This window comes from Ambystoma mexicanum, chromosome 10 (assembly GCF_040938575.1).
Source record: "Ambystoma mexicanum isolate Mex_15411 chromosome 10, UKY_AmexF1_1, whole genome shotgun sequence".
Taxonomy (NCBI): domain Eukaryota; kingdom Metazoa; phylum Chordata; class Amphibia; order Caudata; family Ambystomatidae; genus Ambystoma; species Ambystoma mexicanum.
The window spans coordinates 1,634,977,540-1,635,000,350 of NC_090932.1; the positions used below are offsets into that span (position 1 = coordinate 1,634,977,540).

Below are 22,811 nucleotides of genomic sequence, written 5' to 3' on the forward strand. Positions count from 1 at the left end.
GCATACAAACCGAAGAAGTCCAAAGGCATACAGACTGAAGAAGTCTCGAGGCATCCAAGGCATGCAGACCGAAGAAGACCCAAGGCATACAGACCGAAGAAGTCTCGAGGCATACAAACCGAAGAAGTCCCAAGGCATACAGACTGAAGAAGTCTCGAGGCATCCGAGGCATGCAGACTGAAGAATTCCCGAGGCATACAGACGGAAGAAGTCCAGAGGCATCCGAGGCATACAGGCTGAAGAAGTCCCGAGGCATCCGACGCATACAAACCGAAGAGGTCCCAAGGCATACAGACCGAAGAAGTCTCGAGGCATACAAACCGAAGAGGTCCCAAGGCATACAGACTGAAGAAGTCTCGAGGCATCTGAGGCATGCAGACCAAAGAAGTCCCGAGGCATACAGACGGAAGACGTCCAGAGGCATCCGAGGCATACAGACCGAAGAAGTCCCGAGGCATACAGACTGAAGAAGTCCAGAGGCATCTGAGGCATACAGACTGAAGAAGTCCCGAGCCATAAAAACCGAAGAAGTCCCAAGGCATACAGACAGAAGAAGTCTCGAGGCATCTGAGGCATACAGACCGAAGAAGTCCCGAGGCATACAGACCAAAGAAGTCTCGAGGCATCCGAGGCATACAGACCGAAGAAGTCTTGAGGCATACAGAGCAATCTCCGTCTTATCTGCAATACTAAAGGTCTTTGGGGAAGTGGAATTATGTGTACGGATGGTTTGTGTGATACACAATTAGGATTTCACCAAGGGCTGGCTACTGTGCTGCAAGGGCTTAATCCATACTTGATTTTATATGCATATGTGCTAGGTCTTAAGGTTCCAGTTTATGGATCCCGGTGCCGCTTCAGCCATGTCAACAGTGATCTGCTCTGGGTGACTTTAAAGCCATTGCTTGCCTCGGCTAGTAGCAGGAATACATCTAGGGGCAGGTATGGGAGCAAGGAAGAAGTTGGTGAACTCTCTTAATGCTCATCTACAGAGTATTACAGCCATATATACCCCGTGTTGCTGGAAGATGAATAGTTATGTGGAGTAGGCATTGCGGCCTTGAGTAAGTTAGTGGGGGCCTATGGGGCACACATGTTGAGAATGGGCCGGGTAGCGGATGTTAAGCCATCCAGCATGGAGGGGCTATGAAGGAAAAGCGAGCACTGGAATCCAGCGTCTGTGGTGCAGCAGAAACTAGAAATCCGCTCAATGTTTAAATATCTGCGATTCATTTGTACTCGACTCCTTCATGGGCAGATCACGTGCACAGCCGGGCACTGAAATGATCCCCGGTCATCATCCCGTTGCCCAGCCCAGTATCTGCAGGGGTTTGTGGTGCATTGGTGTGTGGGGAACTTCTGTGCACCACCCTGCATCTTCCTTCTAGTGTGAGTACAAATAGAATAACAATGATGAACACAGACAGAGGCGGTCCTACTAGGCCTTGTGAGCATTCGGAACGTGCAAGTGCAGAGAGGGAGAGGGGAAGGGGGTGAGTGCTAGGAGTTCCAGAGAGCGGGAAGTGCCAGAGAGCCAGCTGCAAGGCAAAGCGCAAGTGCCTGCCAGAGACCACTTGGTGGAGAGCGGTCACCTGCCAGTACAAGGAATTGCTTAGTGATGCACGTAAAAGTACTTTTGAAAACAGAATATCTTGCTTAGTGCCCATAAGAAAGCCTTTGGGAGCTATAGGTCTGGAGCAGTCTCACGTCGTTTCCACGAAGTAAATTATATGTGGAAATGACATAGTTTACTTTGAAATGTATTTTTTTGTAGGTCAAGGGGTTAAAGGGTGTGTGCAGGGGTTTGGGGCGAAGGGTAATGGTGAAGGGAAATGAGGGGCTTGGGGAAATGAGAGGTTAGGAGGGGGGCCCGCCCATAAAAATAAAAAAAACTAAGGAAACTGTCAAACTAATTACGGAAACATCCAAAATGACCAATTATAAACGAATGTGTGATTTGGCCGAATTTTGGTTGTTCGGAAATTCTGAATATTGTGAGCAGGGTTTGGGGGGGGGGGCCCCAAAAAAATTGGAAATTACGCTGCACCACCGGTTCCCGATCACGGAAGTGAACAGGCATGGCAGGGACACTGGGAGTCAGCGGCCGCAAGGTATGGAGGGGGTGGGGAGTGGTGCGGGGGTGTGGTTGTGGGGGTGTGGGTGGGGGCCAGATGCCAAGTTGGAAATGTTCAGGAGAGAAAAGACTGAAGGTTATTTTGGAAAAATAATCTTCAGTCTTTTCTCCCTCAAACATTTGGATTTCGGGTTTTCAACCCCAATCCCTAATTACCACAAGTAATTTACTTTATGGAAATGACCTGGAACCGTCTGCAGCATTTTGGTCCTCAGACTCGCATTAAATGGTGGCCTCATGACGAATTAAGACTTGAACGTCGGCATCTATTTCCGAACAAAGCGACATGTTTGCCTATGGCACCATTAACCCATCTGGTGGGGTACTTAACACGTTCAACATCTGAGTACCATAGGTCTATTCTCACATAGCTCAGGTTAGGACTTCTGCTTTTATGAGTAATTTGGGGTGCAGTAATGTGAGCGAAATGAAGAATAACATGTGTTTTTGTATGATATGATATTGTATTTATATCGCGCCCATACACAAGTGTTTCAGGGCGCGAGGAGGCAAGGGAGGGGTACAAGGGAGGATAAAACCACGTTCTCACCAGGCCCGGTGACATTGAGAACGCGCAAGCGCAGGGGAGTGTGAAGGGGGAGAGTGCAAGGGAAAGACGCGCCTATGGGCCCGAATCTGAGCTTGTGATAAAAGTCATGCTTTCCGGCTGTAAAGGCGCTACAGTCCCTCGACGTGAGGGCTTCGTGTGCAGCAGTCTCACTGCGGGCATTTCTTACGACTGCCAATTTTCTAAATTATTAAAGGGCCCTTAAGCTTTCAGTTAATTAGAAAAGTTGTTCTGCAGTCTGGAAATACCTTAATTAACAAGTGGAAACGTGTGCAGTAGATGTTAACGGCACCTCGTGAGCGTCGTATGTACACTCCTTTCTTCTGACATGCAAAAGCAGAGATGTGCCAGGAGAGTTCCATCCCAGGGACTCCTAAGCGTTACGAAGACCCTGTCGGGCTGTAAATCAGTACATGCCAATGCCGAGCCGTTCATGTCCATATACCCAGAATATGGTGCTTTTCAGAAGTGTGTTGTTCCCAGCAGGAACAACACATTTCCATACATCACATTATTTATTTTTCAGCATATGGTGCTTTTCAGAAGTGTGTTGTTCCAAGCAGGAACAACACATTTCCATACATCACATTATTTATTTTTCAGCATATGGTGCTTTTCAGAAGTGTGTTATTCCAAGCAGGAACAACACATTTCCATACATCACATTATTTATTTTTCAGCATATGGTGCTTTTCAGAAGTGTGTTATTCCAAGCAGGAACAACACATTTCTATTTTTTCATAGACCTCTGAATAATTCCCGAGTCCTTTATGCATTTTATGATGTTTTGCTCGTTTAAGTATGGACACTTCTCCAATATTAGAATTTTTAGAGTTCGTTATTTCATCTTTTTGCACTGTTCGATAAATTCACCTGCTTTGCGGTGGCGGCATATTTAACCACTGCGCTAAACAGAAGAAAAATCCTTTCAAAGGCCCTAGAATTACTTCATTTGTATATAGCAGCCTGTAAGTATGTATAGTGATATGCTCAAATTTGATAAGGTTTGGGGTTTTGCATGTGCTGCATTTATTTTTTCTTTTTTTTATAGAATATTGTCAGTCAAAAAAAGTAATTTCATTGATGGAATTACTACTAAATATCAAATGTAACAAAACAGTAAAGATTCTGGCTAAATATTGGGAAGATGATTGGTTCACTCTAAGAAATGTGATTGCAATGCTGGGGCACTCGAGGCAGGAGCTGGCCTGTGCAGGGTAGCGTGCCCAATGTGGCCCAGTGACCGTCTGCATGTTTCCTACTTACCTGTATTTTTATTTTCTCTCATTGCCTTTCCTTTTGTGTCAGCCAGGGCCGTGACCTGCAGATGTGTACCTGGGATTTGGCAGAGGGGCGGAATATGGTGGCCGACTCCCTTTTCACCGAGAGCTTGGGCTTCTGCAAGGCCTCCCTGCTGGCCCTGACTCCGGGCCGCTGGTTGCTGGCTCTGGCGGGCGGAGAAACCTCTGAGGTAGGTCCACTCAACATGGCGCACAGAGACGGCAGGTGAAATAGCCCGGCGGGCCGTATCCGCTCAACGCCTCTGGGATAATACGTACCAGCACCACAGGTTGACTTATGCAGCAAACCAGGGGGGCAGCTCTGGAAACGGGGTGTGATCCCATTGTTATGGGGATGGCCTAACAATGGGGTAGGTGACTTGGGCAAGAGCCACCTGCCCCCAAACAATCGATACATCATGAGTTCCGCGCTCACGTCCTTTGGGGTGCAGGTGGTCTTGTTTGGAGCCAGTCTGCAAACTGTAAAGAAAACTCCCTCTGCTTCAGTTTTCACATAAACTCCTTTCTGACTCGGCATGTAAGCAGTGTAATCAGTGAGTAAAGCACCTGTCTGTCTAGTGATCATCTGCAGCTGACTGTTATCCTCCTTCTAGGCAAGCCTAATAGTCAACACGCATTCTCTAGGAGGCACCAGTCTTCTCAGACCCAAGGCTGGGTCATGTTAAATGTTGTGCTTTTGCTGGGCATAGATAGGCCTCGGTGTGTTAACTTATCCCTGATCTCTTTAACGAGCCATGAAATCACCCAGGAGAGCAGCAGTGAGAAAGTGGAGGAGAACAAATGGCACCAATGGAAACTGATTGGTGCTTTGCATAAAATCCAAGAGCACTCTGGGAACATAAGAGCAAACACCAATGTGTATATATGACATATCTGCAACCGTGATTCCAGCCTGCAACCCCTTTGAGCATATAATGCTCACTACCCTTTGTACTTATTTCATTTATGATAATCCCCTACCAGTAAAGTGATGGCAAACTATGAGCCATATATGCACATTTTGAGAGAGTTATGTCTCTCAAAATGTGTATACATAACTCTCTCAAAATGTGCATACATGGCTCATAGTTTGCCATCACTTTTTGAGAGAGTTATGTCGGAGAGAGAGACAGGAGGAGGAGTAGTGTGATGTTGGATTTTGTGAGGCAGACGGGGAGGTGGGATGAGTTGTGAGCTTAAATGGAGCTAAATAATAATTAGTGGGTACGGTGCACATCATCCTATAGGATGGGGAAGCGCCTGCGTGGGTCCGCCCACGCCTCCGATAATTAAGAAGAAGAAGAGAGAGAGTTATCCTTCGAGAGCCAGTGCTTATTTCTTTCCTATTCTTCCATACCTCACACATAGGCTCATGACTAAAACTGCACCAGGTGCTACTTGTTGGGGACTGACGACGCCCCAGCGCAATGAGTTTTTTTGACACTGCCGGGGCCCTGGCCCACTTAAAGCCCTATGTCGAACGCGGGCTGTGGCACTGCTCACATGCCCCATCTCGCATTGCTAACCTGCTTCTCTAATGTTCTGGAGATGTGCTCAACTGCTCTAAATATGCAATGTCTTGTTGCTTTGCTACCAGCACGGGTTCCAGTTTGCTGCACGCCTGGGGATATTGGTGGGTTGGAGCAAGAATCGCATTCTTTAGTATGTGATTTCAGTGTGGACCTTCCCCAGCGTGATGGTCTGCTTGGGTACAGCTGTGGCCATGGGTCCAGTGGACCCATGGGAAGCGCATCAGTTTAAGGGTTGCCGCAGCACTAAGAGGCTTTTGGTTCGAGTTGGATGGGCACGCGCCCCATCCGCAGGCTCACAGCTGTCAAGGCTGCTCTCACTCTAGACCAGTTGCCTCGGCCTTGGAGTCCCTGGGTGGGCTGAGATGAGCAAGAACAGATCGCTGGCCATACAGAGTTATGGACACTGACTTCCACGACACCTTCCTCGATTCTGACACGTCTAACCATTCGAAGAGGCATGGATTGTGGGAGTCAAAAGGAAGGGCCTCATTCTCTCCCTTGTGGGCGAGGGAAAACATGTGAAACGGGCTGTCCATGTCGTATTTCCACTTCCGGCAGGTGCCCAGAGAGTGTTGTCTTGCTGTGGAGGCAGCTCGTGTGGATACATGGATATCCTGCTGTGAGCAATGACTCTCCAGGGGTTCACACTGTGTGTTTGTGTAGCAGCCCATGCACTATCCCCCTGCAAAGCAATGCGCATTTGTGGGCCATGTTAAGCCTCACAAATGGTCATTACTGTGCGGTAGGATGTGGTGTGGTGTGGTGTGGTGTGTTGCATTGCACGGTGCAGTGATGGATGCATTTCATTAGCTGTGCTTTATTCACTGATGTGTTGTCTTAGAGGACGCTGCATGCATGCCAATACGTCACTTCAGAGTGCTGCATTACTTCTCACACGATGCGTGTTGCCGCTGGCATCATGCAAGGTTCTCTGAGTGGGACCCCGAGAACAACCGAAGCCCCCCCCCGAACACTCTCAAACACAAGGCTCTATACATGCGGGCGCTGTGTGCCCTTGAGGACAGTCTCCTAGGTTGCATGCGTCCCTCGATACAACCACAACTTGATGGGTGGAAGGATTTGAATTAATCATCACCCCTGGCATTGCCATCTGCACCCATTCAGAAAGGGGCTTCCCATATGCAAATCAGCCTTGGTCCTGCCACCGATGGAAGCAGTCCCAAGCAGCCCCGGACACGTGTAGGCCTTCTTGGGCCTCATTACCGAGGAGCCGATTGGTTCCCTGGGGCCCCGCGAGCAAGGAACCCACAGCCAGGCATGGATGCAAGGTTTTAAATTCATCCAATTAGCCGTTGCCCCGGCAACCTTTATGGCCTCGTTTTTAGGCCCTTCTGTGCCATTACAGAATGGAGTACTTTTATTGGCCTTGCCTGGCAGGTTCCGGTGTGTCTTGGTGCATTAGCACCAACTATTGGCATGTACATTCCATAGACTGTGTGCACTTAATAACTGTGTGTAAGTACAGTGAACCAACATGAAAAAGCACTGTACTTTTTCAATGCCCAAAATGTGTGCTTAAGCAAATTTGTTCTGTAGCTAATCACTTTGGAGGATGTTTGATGTGTATTTAAAGTACATTTGGAAATACACTGGGGAATAATTACTGCAAATCTCCGAGCTTCACTCAGCAGGCGCCGTGCATTGCCAGAGATGAATTAAGTTAACGCAGAGCAGCTTACCTACCTCTGCCAAGTAATACGCTTTCCCTTTTTCCTTCCTTGTTACAGCAGGTGTGTGCAACCTGTTACATCTCCAGGGATTTTGAGTTACAACTCCCACGAACCCTCACCATTGGTTATGCTGGCTGGGGCGGATGGGAGTTGTAGTCCAACACATCTGTGGAACCAAATGTTGCAGCGCCCTGTGTTAGTGTTGTAGCTGTCCTCCATCTCTTGTGATTATTGGTCATCCTTGCACGCACGCGCCTCTCATGCCTTTCAGGTTCCTCTTGTGTTCTGATCCTCTCCATCCCAAACTTACTAGGTGCATGCTCGTTGAATGTTGCCGTACTGGTTTCTGTACTGGTAAGCAGGATCTATCTGGAAGGTATTACCCAATTTGATCGAATTTTACTGATCGAATGGTACATCTGACCGTATTCGGCCAGTACCATTTGATCGATAACATTTGATCAAATTGGGTAGTAAATGATGAACATGGGGAGCGGGGTTGTGGGGTTGTCCCCCGCTCCTCATGTTCGTCATTTTTGGCCTGGGGGGGTTGCGGAGGTGTCCCCGACTTTGGAGTCGGAGGACAAAAAAAAAGCGGGGGCCCTGCAGCGTCGGATTCGACCTGCGTTGGAGGGACAGAACTGACGCTGCAGGGTCAAGAGAGACGGCGGACGAGGAAAAGGTAAGTGAGGGGATACATTGCGGGGGTGAGGAGAACAGAGATTTGCAGAGTTTGACCATGGTACAATTGCATTAGTGGCGAAATTGACTGCGATCAATTCTGCTGCAAAGAAATCTGCCACGACCAAACCGCACAGAGCCTTCTGGAACACTGTTGCCAATCCTAGCAGATCCAATGTTGGTGGGACTGTCGGATTCAATATTGGTTGTACTGTTTTATGTGCTGGTAAGCAGAATCTATCTGGAACACTGTTGCCAATCCTAGCAGGTTTAATGTTGGACTGGTTTGTGTGCTAGTAAGCAAGATCTATTCGGAAAGATGTTGCCAATCCTAGCGTGTTCAATGTTGGTGCACTGGTTTATGTGCTGGTACGCAGGATCTATCTGGAACGCTGTGGCCAATCCTAGCGTATCCAATGTTGGTTGGACTGGTTTATGTGCTGGTAAGCAGGATCTATCTGGAACGCTGTGGCCAATCCTAGCGTATCCAATGTTGGTTGGACTGGTTTATGTGCTGGTAAGCAGGATCTATCTGGAACGCTGTGGCCAATCCTAGCGTATCCAATGTTGGTTGGACTGGTTTAGTGCTGGTAAGCAGGATCTATCTGGAACGCTGTGGCCAATCCTAGCGTATCCAATGCTGATGGACTGGTTTATGTGCTGGTAAGCAGGATCTATCTGGAACGCTGTGGCCAATCCTAGCGTATCCAATGCTGATGGACTGGTTTATGTGCTGGTAAGCAGGATCTATCTGGAACGCTGTTGCCAATCCTAGCATAGCCAATGTTGGTTGGACTGGTTTATGTGCTGGTACACTGGATCTATCTGGAACGCTGTGGCCAATCCTAGCATAGCCAATGTTGGTTGGACTGGTTTATGAGCTGGTACGCTGGATCTATCTGGAACGGTGTTGCCAATCCTAGCGTATCCAATGTTAGTTGGACTGGTTTATGGGCTGGTACGCAGGATCTATCTGGAACGCTGTGGCCAATCCTAGCGTATCCAATGTTGGTTGGACTGGTTTATGTGCTGGTAAGCAGGATCTATCTGGAATGCTGTGGCCAATCCTAGCGGATCCAATGCTGATGGACTGGTTTATGTGCTGATAAGCTGGATCTATCTGGAACGCTGTTGCCAATCCTAGCATATCCAATGCTGGTTGGACTGGTGTATGTGCTGGTACGCTGGACCATCAGGACCGCTGTGGCCAATCTAGAATGCAGTTCATGCTGGTAAAATAACTAATTTGTTTGAGGGCTCGCAAAACAGCAATGGTTTAACTTGGCAGGATCCAGGCAGGGTCAATGAAAGGACTATTAGGGGCATAGATAATACGTCGTTTGTTTCATGCGCCTGGAGGAGGTTCTCTTTGTGATGTATGTGGGACTGAAAATCCTAGCCCTTGCAGCATCCCTGTGGCCGTTTACCCCGATGAATTACCATTTGGATTATAAAGCTCTACGGCGTGATAATGACGCACACCCACTAGATTCTTGTGCTTCTGCAGTTCGGTGTTCCGCCATGTATCCTGTTTTTGCCAGACCACAATCTCACCCACTTGTCTGTGCTTGGGTGCACGGCTCGTGGTAGTGTAATCTGTTTTTTGGGGTACATCCTTGACTGCATCCAAGGTTGGTGCTTAATAGGCACCCATCTAAAAAATCCATGTGCCCCTAGATGCCAGGAACTCTTTACTGTGAAGCCCTATGCAAAGCCATGTATGGTCAGGCCTCCAACCTGCCCATTGCAGAGCTGCCCTGACCATATCTAAGGAGTGTTGATCAGTGTCTGGATTATCAAGGGAGTGGTGAATTGGGAGCATATCACACCCAGATTTCACTGGCCCACGGCATCATATGCAAGGCAAGCCCATCCTTGTCAGTCCCCTCCTACCTGGGAGAGAAACTCGCCACCTCCAGACGTCAGTGCAGCTTCAGGAGTCTGGACACAACCAGCCTCCAAACCAGAATTGGAAGAAGGACCGTCTCCCAGCACAGCGGGCACACCCCGTCACTACTGCAATTCCTGAAGGGTCTGCAGGCCCATCTGCCCATGGAAAAAGCACCATCTACAGAAAACTCCTCCTCTTCCGGCACCTGAAAGCCCCCTTTTACAGCTAACCATGCACAGAATCGCGAACCATCCCTAAGCACCATTTCTCCCACTGGGGAGCTATACGAACTTCTTGGCACTCCGTTGTTTGCCGGTCAGGTTCACACTCAACGAAACCAATTACAAAATAAAAGCTAAGTCAGGATCTGTGCCCCAGGGTTCCATGTCATTCACCAACATTAATTACTTCGAGGTAAATTATTTAGACATTATATTGCGGTTGTTTTTTTCAAAAGAATGTAATTACCGGGTCCCTCGTCTCAACCCCTTCCCCTTTATTCGGTGCTTAATTTGTAAGAAAATAAGTGCCAGGGCCCGAATATTTTCTAACACACTAGTGACACTGTGGGTGGTCAGTTGCCCACCATTGCTGCCACCACCCAAAGCTGCTCCCCACAGTGTCCACACAGTTGGGGTTACACTGCTGGCAGTGGCAGCTGCTCATTGGGGTTGATGGATTCTCTGGCTGTCATCACTTCATAATCAAACTGAGTCTGAGACAATAAGTGCCGGGGCTCAGAAATAGTGCCAGGGCTGAGCCCCGGCAAACACCCCCACAAATTAAGCACTGCCTTCATTACTTCCCAAACCCCTCACCAACCCCATTTTCCCCCTTAACACACAAATGCCTATATTATTCGAAGTAACTACTTTGAAGTAAATTCCCTAAAAGTAATTACTGTCGTTGAAACCACGGGATACGGTGCCCCAGTACCTACCTTTTCAGTGCAGGAACTGGGACCGCATATCGGCCACAGGCTGGGGCGGGCCATCCATTGAGCAGGTCGCGCAGTTGTCCGGTGAGCCGGCAGGGTTGCCAGTCATTTGGTCGAAAACAATTGGTCGACTGGACAACTGGTCGAATCAATTTGCTCGAAAACCAAATGGTCGAATTTTTTATTTTTTTTATTTTTACCTTTTTTTTTGGGGGGGGGTCCCCCCAACCCCCTTTTTTTTCTTTCTTTTTTTTTCTACACGAAAACCCACAAAACACATATAAATAAAAAAAAAAAAAATTCGACCATTTGGTTTTCGACCAAATGACGTCGACCAAATTGCAGTCGACCAGTTTGTAGTCGACCAAATGACTGGACACCAGCCGGCAGCATCAAAAGCCCCACTTTTGGTCTATTAATGGTTTAGGCCAGGCTTACGCCCCTACCCCCCACTTGAAATCGCCACCCATGAGCCGGTGAGAGGGTTTCAAAACTCAAAAAATCCTCGGGACGCCGGGACCAAGGGCAAAATACCGGGTTGATCCCGGCAAAACCGGGACATCTGGTCACCCTAGTTGAGCGGCGCATTCTCCCATGTACCAGTCATGCCACATGGACCAGAAAAAGCCCAGAAGTGAACATACCAGGGGTCCAAAAAATAGCTTGAATTCAGGCTCAGAGCCTTGAGAAACGTCCATTGAGAAAGTGTGATGACCTCACGAGGGATTCCATTCCGCTGTGAGCGACTTCCCAAAGTACAGATATCGGTGTAAAAAAAAGAGTCACTTGTCGGCCACATCCACCCAACTCCTGTCCACTTGTACGAGAGATAGCTCACTGTGTTGGCCGCTAGCTGCTGAGGTCTGTGCTGAGTGTTTATTACGAGGCCATTAACTGGCAACACGGCCATGTTGGCAATGGGTTCAGAACTCTTCTTTTGTGGCAGGGCTTCTTAGCATGGAGGCGTTCACAGCGCTGGATGGTGGGTCTATTCTAACATAGTTGTCAACATGACCCATTCCAATCTGTAGGTGCTTATCCAGTCCTGTTTTTTTCTTTGCATTCTGGGTCTTGTAGTTACACTTTTCCCATTATAAAACTCGACTACAAGTCCCAGAATGCAAAGAAAAAACAGGACTGGATAATGAAGCTCCTACTGATTACAATGTGTCATGTTGGCAACTATGTAAACGTTTTTGAACTGGGCTGGCTCTCCATACGCCTTGGCTGCTGTTACCCTCCCGTGGAAACAGGACTACATCTCAGGCAGTGCGCCACCCTACGTTTAGGAAGTGACGCAAATCTTACGTCCTCGCAATTAGTGTGTCACGTCTGGTATTAGCGGGTGACAGTTTAAAGCCACCCGAATGGACCGGGCATCGCCGCAGAGTCGCGACACTCTCTCCATGTGTTTACTCTGATCATGTCCTAGGTGTGTATTAAGAGTTGCCAAAGGCCCCTCGGCATGTACACAGCCTGTGACTTAAATCAAGATTTAATAAGTGTTTAGGCTTGGCCAGGCCCCAAGAAAGGAACAGCTTTGTCTCTGAGCAGGCTGAGCCCGTGAGTAATAAGGGCCGCAACAGGCGTTTATTTGTTCATGAGTGCCTTCAAATCACCCAATTACGAGTTACACACACAGCCCGCCTGCCAAGGTGCCAGAAACATGTTACACGCTTTATTCATCTGAACGGGAAGGGAAGGGTGTGTCCATGGCTCCAGCCACCCAGGAACACTGCTCACCCCAGGCGCAGCCAGGCCCAGCTCTTTAATCAGCCCCCAACATAAACACATGACTTCAAGATTTAATTCAGCACTGTCACAATATGGGCCAGGGGGGAGCAGCCCTTAATCAGCAGACGGTAACCATAGAGTCCTTGAGGGGCGCAGAGGTTGGCTTTTGTCTCGCGCATAAATTAAGTACTTTGGGAAGTCGCTCACAGCGGAATGGAATCCCTCGTGAGGTCATCACACTTACTCAATGGACGTTTCTCAAGGCTCTGAGCCTGAATTCAAGCTATTTTTGGACCCCTGGTATGTTCACTTCTGGGCTTTTTCTGGTCCATGTGGCATGAGCGGTACATGGGAGGATGCGCCGCTCAACTAGGGTGACCAGATGTCCCGGTTTTGCCGGGATCGTCCTGGTATTTTGCTCTTGGTCCCAGCGTCACGAGGATTTTTTGAGTTTTGAAACCCTGTCCTGGGATTTCAGGATGGCTGGCTGGCTATTGTCCCGGTTTTACAATGAGATCTTTGAGCTTTCAATGAACACATACTCGGAAAAGGCCGCCGACATAGACGTAGGACTACAGTTCCATTGGAGTCTGTAGTCCTACTTCTATGTCGGTGGCCCGTCCCGTTTTTTAATTTTAAAAATCTGGTCACCTTACGGTGAATACATGTCACGGCCGTACTTGCACCCAGTTTTAGTCCCCCAAGCCGTACTCTGAGCAGCTGTTCCTACTGGCAGGGAAGTGCTCCCAGCAACGAATAAGCCTGGGTAGCAGCCCTATGGATACACAGCGTACCAGCCACCTTTCCTCCCTATAAACAATGGAATATTCCACCCTCCCTCCCAAAATATAGCGAGCAAAAATAATCAAAACATAAAATAGGAAGGAAAAAGACATAGGAGACTGCCGTCGTCTGCGTCCTCGCACACGGCACGGCTATGTTTTGATGAGTGCTGCCAGCAGAGCAGTGCCACGGAGTTCTGGGCAGGTCACCAGTTCCTGAGTGTGGCGGCACTGCAGTTCCTGAGTGTGGTGGCACTGCAGTTCCTGAGTGTGGCGGCACTGCAATTCCTGAGTGTGGCACACTAGCCCGAAGCGCGGACTCCTCATACTCCTTTAAAAATCTTCTGTGCAGGTGGAGAGGCCGCTTTACGGTTTGTTCGCCGCGCACTCAGGAGTAACGGTGGACGAGCACTTTCTCCACTTCTCCCCACTACACGCTCTCGCTGGTAGAGTTCTAGGGTTTTGTCGCTCGAGGCAAGAGTTGGGGCCTGGTCTGTGAGTGTTTACTGGTGGGCATGGCTTCAGGAACCTGGAAGGACACTAAGACGATGGTCACACTACTCTGGCAGTCGCTTAACTGGGGAATGACTCCAACATACCCTCTAGGGTCAACACTTGCGCATCCATCTCCAGGTGCCTCCACGGCTTAACATGGAAACACAACTTGGTGACTTTCATTTGATTTGCTCATGATATCGAAGAAGGAGCAGGAGGTCCCCGTTCTGCCAGAAGGTCCCCATTCTGCACGAAGGTCCCCATTCTACCAGGAGGTCACCGTTCTGCCCCGTTCCGCCAGGAGGTCCCAGTTCTGCCAGGAGGCCCCCGTTCTGCCAGGAGGCCCCAGTTCTGCCAGGAGATCCCTGTTCCGCTAGAAGGTTCCCGTTCGGCCTGGAGGTCCCCGTTCCACCAGGAGGTCCTCGTTCCACCAGGAGGTCCCCGTTCTGCCAGAAGGTCCCCATTCTAGCAGAATGTCCGCATTCTGCCCCGTTCTGCCAGGAGGTCCCCGTTCTGCCAGGAGGTCCCCATTCTGCCAGGAGGTCCCCATTCTGCCAGGAGGCCCCACTTCTGCCAGGAGGCCCCCCATTCTGGCTGGAGGTTCCCATTCTGGCTGGAGGTTCCGTTCTGCCAGGAGGTTCCCGGTCTGCCAGAAAGTCCCTGTTCGCCAGGAGGTCCCCATTCTGCCATAAAGTCCCCGTTCTACCAGGAGGTCCTCGTTCTGCCCCGTTCTGCCAGGAGGTCCCAGTTCTGCCAGGCGGTCCCTGTTCTGCCAGGAGGCCCCCGTTCTGCCAGGAGGTTCCCGTTCTGCCAGAAGGTTCCCGTTCTGCCAGGAGGTCCCCATTCCGCCAGGAGGTCCACGTTCTGCCCCGTTCCGTGAGGAGGTCCACGTTCCACCAGGAGGTCTCCCTTCCGCCAGGAGGTCCCCGTTCTGCCAGAAGATCCCTGTTCTGCCAGAAGGTTCCCGTTCTGCCTGGAGATTCCCGTTCTGCCTGGAGATTCCCGTTCTGCCTGGAGGTCCCCGTTCCGCCAGGAGGTCCCCGTTCCGCCAGGAGGTCCCCGTTCCGCCAGCTGGTCCCCATTCCGCCAGGAGGTCCCCATTCTGCCACAAGGTCCCCGTTCCACGTCCCCGTTCCACCAGGAGGTCCCCCGTTCCGCCAGGAGGTCCCCGTTCCGCCAGCTTGCCTCCGTTCCGCCAGCTTGCCTCCATTCTGCCAGAAGGTCTCCGTTCCGCCAGGAGGTTCCCGTTCCGCCAGGAGGTCCCCGTTCCGCCAGGAGGACCCCGTTCCGCCAGCTTGCCTCCATTCCGCCAGCTTGCCTCCGTTCTGCCAGAAGGTCTCTGTTCTGCCACAAGGTCCCCGTTCTGCGAGGAGGTCCCTGGTCCGCCAGGAGGTCCCCGTTCCAAACACTGATTTTATCATTTTTCTATTATTGGCTTTTCATACCACAGTCAATGCCACTTTGCCCCTTCAGAGATGGAATTGGCCGCGTAGGAAAGATTGTGCAGGGGATACGGGTCCCAAGATGTTGCTAAGAACTTCAGGCAATCTGACGCACATGTGTCTTGGTGATGTCTTAAAACGATCTTTATGCCCCATGATCTTCTCATGAGCTCAGACTCTTCCCTCCTGATCTCCTCAACAAAGAGCACAGCTGGGTGAATTTTCGGCGGGATGACGATGGGACCGTCCTGCGAATCTGTCAGCGGCACTATAAAAACATGATCTCAAGGGTGGCACATGTGTGGTAATGGAAGCTGCATCCTTGGAGCAAGGCGTGAAGCTCTTGGGTTGCTAGTAAGGTCAGTTTATTAGCTCAGATCCAGTTACATGTAGAAGGATACATTGAGGGGCACCCGCTTGGCCATCCATACCCCGGCGGCTCTGCTTCCAGCTCATGCTCTCATATCCACATCCCATGCCCACCTGTTCACATGACATCACTGACATGTCATGCATCAGCATTCAGTCACACATTACAGCAAGGTGAGAAACCCCCATGAAGACTGATGGCTCAAGACACTGCCCTGCAAATCTCTCCTGGCTGATCCAGACCGTGTGTCCCTCGCAGTTCTCCTCACGAAGGAGGGCTCCAGCGATTTGGATCAGTCTTTTGAGGATAAGTGCGAGCTCATCCATGGTGGCATTAGCCTCGAGACTTGACCTCAAACCATCTCTGGCGCTGTCTCCATCGCTGAACTCGTTGCACCAATTGCTGCTATGAACCCGCTGTCTGCCATTCGGACCCCCGTATATCAACCCTTTATTGAGCGAGATGTGCAGCCGTTGTGCCATGGCTGGCTGAGATCATCTTCTGACAGGTAGGGGCGGTATTCCTGGGACCACTAAAAATGGCTCCGGTCTGACTCCTTCTTAAAAAGACAGGCCTTGCTGTTGATAACCTGCACTCTCCCTTTTTCTGGAAAGGTTTTTGACACATTGAAGAACTTCCTGCTCAGAGGTTGGCTTCTCTGATGTCTCAGTCGGCTTTAGAGCAGGGTCCACTCCAGTCTCTTTGGCGGATGCCTTGCTGATGGCGCTGGGCATGGGCAGTATTTCAGTCCTGGTCAGCGGCTTTTGTCACCACTGATCATGAGGCACTGCTGGACTGTCTCCAGGACATGCTGGGGATTCAGGGAACCATTTCTGGGTGAATCTACTCTCCCAAGGTAGCATGGATGCCTTAGTCTCTCCTGTTGGGCTCTATCCAGGATGGAGGCCTCCAGGGATTGGTCCCCTCTCCCCTACTGTTCAAGGAACAGGTGCTTGGTGAGATTATTGCCATGCAGGTTCATCTGTGCCATCGGTGTGCAGGTGACCGAGAGCGATGTGCCTCCTTTAACGGCAGGCCTAGAGTAGCTCTGCAGTCGTGAAAATAGGAATGCAGGACATAAGTGTATAATAACTACTAGTTGTGAAAGATGCCAGAGGCTGGGGCAGGGAAGTGCGAGCTGCAGAACCAGTTACCCAAGGGTGCAGGCAATGCTTGACTGGAGCCGTAACATGCGTGCACAGTCGCCACAGTGGGTTTTTTCCATCCTCATTCCCATTGTTGGGTTTTACACCAAATCCCTATGACTAGACTCACTCGTGACTGCATACTTACATCACAGGTCTGTGACATAGTGCTTTTTTGGACTTCGCTTTTAATAGGCATACCCACCAATAACAAGATGGGACAGGCCTCCACGAACTAAGACACATTATACACACTTTTGTTTACCTGAGAATCACGCTATCGTCCTGATGAAGGCTGCTTATCTAATTCACCTCAGTTGGTGACGAGACGGCCGAAACACACCATGTCGACGTTACTATACAAGAACCACCAGCACTGCTTTAATTAAGGACATGCCTACACAACTGAGGAAATGAATTAAAATGATGACATGGTAACCTAACAGGGTTTTATGTTGAAGGCATTTTGTTTTTTGGGCCGAATGAATGTGTATGAATGAACTGTTTTTGAAAATTAGTTCCATATAAAGAAAGATGTTCACAAGATTGGTTAGTACTGAAATAATAAAATAGATTGTTTATGAAATATTGAAAAGTCCGTAGAGTAATGTCCAGAAACAAACTAAAAAAGAGGGGAGTGTGACAAAATACGGCCTTGACGATTTTCTGTTTGCTTAGCCACAGTGGGCATGGCATAGGATTTCTATTTCTCTCTGGACAGTTAGAGTTGTGTGCCCATCCACCGACCACAATCCATCCACCGACCACAACCCATCCACCGACCACAATCCATCCACCGACCACAATCCATCCACTGACCATTGATTGTGGTAATGTGATTTATGCAGAACTCTGCGGCGGGTTTGGCGCGGCACATTCTGTGCTTCGAGTACATTCCCGCATCTCTGTGGGACCCACAATGGTTACTGGTTGTCTTCCCTTTGCAAGGTAAGTTGGCCATCGTCGCATTAGATCGCTGAAGACAAGCTGACCATTTTGATTATGGTTCAGCGTGGTGCACCAAGGCTACAAAGACACACCTGTAGATTCTGGGGAGGTGCACCTCACACAGGCACATGTTTTATCCTGTGTTAGGAGGTCATGCCTTCTCAAGTGCAGCTTCAGAAATGTGGACTACTTGAGCTCGTGCACTGAAATGCACACCAATGCTGGGTGGTACTCGAGGCTCGTTTTAAGACTCAATTTTTCATTTGACTTTTATTCCTTTACCTAATTTGGATGTATTATATGATACAATTTTACTTTTGGCTATTAAGCGCCACCTATATGCCGAAACTATTGCATTAGAGTACAGAGAGGGAGAAGTGGCGTATGAGGAGGGACACAAAGCTTGTAGGGGGTGTTTGGCTATTTGCCCACCTATTGACTGCCCATGGCCTTGCTAATCCCTCTGGCCTTTCCCACCCATTCCTGGCCCAAAACTTCTCCTCGTGGGAACTCTGAGTACTCACTTTATTCAAGTCTTACTATGAGACTTTTCATTCAAAGTGCCTGCCATTGCTTTTTCCAAAAGTCTTCTCAGAGTTAATGACTTACTTAATTGGAGCTGTAAACACGCTACTATTTTAATAAAAATGTCTTAACCAGGTCTGCCTTCAGCCACTCGATTTTATAAGCACTCTGCGTGTCCTTCACTGAAGTCCTGTTTAAAACAAGCACTGGCAAAGCCAATAGTTTTGGCTTGTGTATAAGTATTCGGCATTTGTCAGGCAATGCTAGTGGATGGCCGCAAAAGCTAAAAGTGTTGGCATTGCCAATGCTTGTTTATTTCTGCACAGTATTCTACAAACACCCTTAAGTGGATATGTTTTAGCACTTAAATATATTTCAAGGTTATTGTGTGACTCATTACCTAAATAAATCAGGTTTTGATAACGATTTCATGGAGGCGAGGTATCAGATGTCAATACTGTAGCGCAAGAGGTCCCTCCGTTGGCTGGTGCCATTTTGCGTCATGGGCGAGAGTGGGGTTCTTCTGTACCATCATTGATATGAGGGGGTGTCTGTTGCACATGTTGAATGAATCCAGAGGTGGACACCTTGCTCACTATTCTTAGAGAGGCACAGATCCACCCTACTGATGAGGTCCAACCAAACCGAAACACGTGTCTGGGGTTTCTGTTGGTACGCTTGTTCAGAGGAGAATTGCCTAGCATTTCGGTGCTGGACTGCCCCAGGGCAGGACAAAGACTGATATGTAGGATATTTCTCCTCTGTGAAAGATAGTGAACTAAGGACTCTGGGTAAGGCTCTTGTAACCAGGGCTCATGTCTGGCAGAGAGTCTCCCAGGACCCCCCTTGTTATATGCTCATTGGCCCCATCCGCCATGCTAGAATCTCGAATAGAGCTGCACAGACCTCATCCTAGACCAGTCACCTCTCGCCCTTCAGGGCCAGCAGGAGCTCAGGACCTGTCTTTTCAAATTCTCATGCACCTTTGTCGTCCATTATCATCAGCTCTCGCTTCTGCCATTTTATACGTCACTGTATAGCTCTACGGATAACCTTGTGGGCGTCACTCCTAGTGCTGGGGGTTCTTTCCAGAGGAATCCAAACTCCCTAGAAGCGGTAGCGAGAAGGAGAATGGGCAAGGACGACTCTCACGTCACCCTGCCGCCTTTACTCCTTTAAAAGTGATCTGGTTGCTGCACCTGCAGCCTATGGTCCTATGTGCGTTCTGTGAAATGTAACCATTTTGCACCCCCATTGCGGAGGCCCATAGCGCAATGGTAGTTGCAAAACGGATTCCTTTTCCACTTTCACACCCACCAACCTCTTCGTACCTCCTTATCTTTTCTGGAGGATGCCCCCGGAACCCCCACCTAGGGATGCACGGGCCTTTAGGGAACTCTGGAGATTTTCCCGGTAGGCCTCCTCGCCCTAGGCCTCCTTTGTGTGGTATTTCCTAATTTTCCCATACGAAAAGGGTTGGGCTTGCTGAAAATGTATAATATGGGGTGTGAGGAATTCGACCATCTGCACGGTGGGTGTGCGCTCGCCTGGGCTTTTTTGAAATTGTATATGAAATTGAATGATCGTAGATTAACCTCTGAGAAATTTCTGGGGCTAATCTGCACACATGTTCCTATGTACACTGCACAACAGACACATAGACCTATGTACTCTGGGTGAACACAGCCTACAGGAAAAGTCCTCCCTGTCATATTAAGTTGGATTTGACAGGTGGAGTACATGAGGCATTTCAGAAGGGGGAGGGACAAAACCTTTCTGCTGCCATGGCCAGTCTAATTAACTATCAAAGGCTCCCTGGATCCACCCTGTCAGTTTGTTTACCCTCTGCAGATGGTGGCATCAATTAACATAATAAACATACTAATAGAGTATACCTCAAACAGGCCCACATGGAGCCTGGCTGCAGAGGCTAAAACAAAGGAGACAGGAAACCCCAACACCCCTTTCATATGCACTGTGTCGACCTGAAGCCAGCTCCCACACTAACGTATCCATGACCGTGACCTGTCATGTCTGGGACTGTGTGTTTACACTAGGCAACCCCCACAGGGGGCCCCATTCAGAAGGTACGAGTATGTGGATTAATAGAGACAGAAACTCTGTTCTCGCCGAAGCTTCAATGGTGTCCTGTTGCTTTAATCAGGAACCACAGAGAGCTCCAATAACTAGAGAAACCTGTTGATTCACAACAACAGGAAGATTGGTGGGAGTTAGTATTACATGTTTTCACCTCCTTTACCTTTTCTGTTGCAAAGCAATCTGTTTATGACCTCACGCATACAGGAGATTGTTTGTAGGGACCCAGGATTGGTTCATTAAGGTAGGCTTAGCTTACACCAATCCCGGTCGTCCAATTGGCTTTAAAAGAGGGCAGAGCCCCTCTTTTGGCAGATCATCTGAAGGCTTTGCAAGGAGTAGCAAGAAGAAGTCAGCATTGGACCCTGGCTGAAGGTACAGTCTGCCTTACAGCTTCCACCAATGAAGGAAGGCCAGGATTTCCAAGAGGGAAACCGCATCCGTCCCCTAAACATCTCCCAGAAAACAGAGGGAGATACTGAATCCAGAGGACCCTCAAGCAGCTCCAGAACCTGTACCCAGCCAGCACACAGAGTCCATGCTAGGCTCTACAGGAAGCTTCCTAGGTGGGAAGTGCCAAGGGTCTCTGAACTAAACCAAGGACAAGGTTGTTGCCTGCAACACTCTCCTCAGCTTTGATTGTTCGCCTTAAACGATGACACAAGCCCAGGGAAGGAGCTGGGAGTAGTGCATCGAGAAGCATCCTCCAGCATCTGCCTTAAAGGACATTTTTTGAGCAGTTGAGCCCCTCGAGCTGCAACTGACAGCACTGCTGTTACGCTGCAGTCGCTCACACCGTCCGATACGCCTCGACCAGTGCTTCAGACCCGCCAGCCAGCACTGAGGCATCGATTCCTGACCCTGAGCCGCCATGTAGGCCAGCCTACAGCCGCCCGTCAGGCCGCGCTCGCTGAACTGCCTGCTGCCCGATACCCGCAGCTGTCTCCTGTCTTGAACTCGGTTTCAGGATTTGCAATGCGCCCTGAAATTGACTCGATCTTGTCAAGCACCAAGAACTTCTACAAGCACAAGATACATTGGTGTTCTGTCCCCCTGGTCCTTCTCTGAAGGCACCTAGTGACATTTTACACCCATTGCTCCTTTTGTGTTGAAACCAAGTATCCTTGAACTATTGTGATTAATTACTACCCTCCTGTCAGTATCCAGAGGCCATCCCTTTTCCTTCTTGAAACTGTTTCTCCTCTGCATTCCTTTACAGGGTGGGTTGTATGTGGTAGTGTTGCTAGAACTGTTTGTTGGATAATAATAAAGTAGATATTTTTATACAACCTTGACTGGATAGTCCCTTTTTTTTTTTCTTCATAACAACATTTTATTGGCATATTCAAGAGCATTACATTGATCATAACAGCAGCTATGGTGAAGCGTACAATAGTATGTGAAAGCAGCAAAGTTTGTCGGGGGAGCCGGAGTGAGGGGCCTCAAAATGCTGGAAGAAGCATTATTGTCCATGGTCCACCCGGTCCTCGGATGCCAAGTGGGATACACAGGATGTGGCATGATGGGTCGCTATGGCGTGGGGTTGTGGTCCAGTAGAGCGGGCTACCTTGGAGCCATCTGGTTAGCGGGGGCCTCCTGGTGAGGGCCGGGAATTTAGCAGCATAGTCCATGAACGGGTCCCATATGTTCAGGGTTCTAAATAGGAAGCCCGTTCGGATCGCCGTGATTTTTTCAGCCACGGCTATGTCCGAACATTTTGCCCACCAGAGGGCCACTGAAGGGCCTTCTTTATTTTTCCATACCCGGGCCATTGCTATTTTCGCTGCCAAGAGTAGATGTGTGCATAGCCTGGGATGTGGCCTGAGACTGGAAATGTACCCCCACCCGTGTCACCCAGGAGAATGATTCCGGGATCCCAGGGGATGGAGAGGCCTGTGATTTCCTTGATATATTTGAGTATCTCTTTCCAGTACTTTTCAGCGTTCGTGCATGACCATATCATGTGGAATAATGAGCTGGGGTTTGGGCATCCTCGCCAACAAGTACCGGGTATGGATGGATTGGCCTTGTTAATTTGTGCTGGTGTCGTATAGTACCTGTGGCAAGGCTTATAGCCCCCTTCTCTGTCTGTGATGCATTGCGAGCTTTTATGTAGTCTGGCCCAGATCTTTCCCCATTCCTCGACTGCAATCTCCTTTCCCATATCCTTTTCCCATTCAAGCATGTACCTTTCCTTTTTAGAGGGGTCTGCTCTGTCTAAGAGTCAATAAAGGGTTGCGATCCTTCCTTTGTTGGTAGGGGTTGTTAAGGAACGTTCCAGTGCTGTTAATTCTCTGGAGCACTTCTCCCTGATTGCTCTATGGGACAGCCAATGGCGGATTTGGGCATAATGGATCCTTTCCTGTTCCCCCACCCCGAATTTTACTTTGCACCTTTCAAATGAGATGGGCGCACCAGCCTCCAAGAAGTCGCTAGTCGTCCGTAGACCTCCCACTATCCAGGGTTGAAAGCTGTGCATAGACAGGCGTGGGGAGAAATCAGGGTTATTCCAGATGGGAGTTAGGGGGCCCATGGGACCGCGAGTGCCCCACTTACGGG

At 49.4% G+C, this 22,811-nt stretch overlaps 1 protein-coding gene across 4 annotated transcripts in view; it reads left to right on the forward strand.

Moving 5' to 3' along the window:
* GNB1L (G protein subunit beta 1 like) overlaps positions 1-22,811 on the forward strand; it is a 449,973-nt gene that overhangs the window by 311,745 nt on the left and 115,417 nt on the right. For all 4 annotated transcript variants that reach the window (XM_069620043.1, XM_069620041.1, XM_069620044.1 and 1 more), the window contains one exon: positions 4,011-4,173. In XM_069620043.1, coding sequence (XP_069476144.1) covers positions 4,011-4,173 — 163 coding nt within the window. The remainder of the gene's footprint in view (positions 1-4,010; positions 4,174-22,811) is intronic.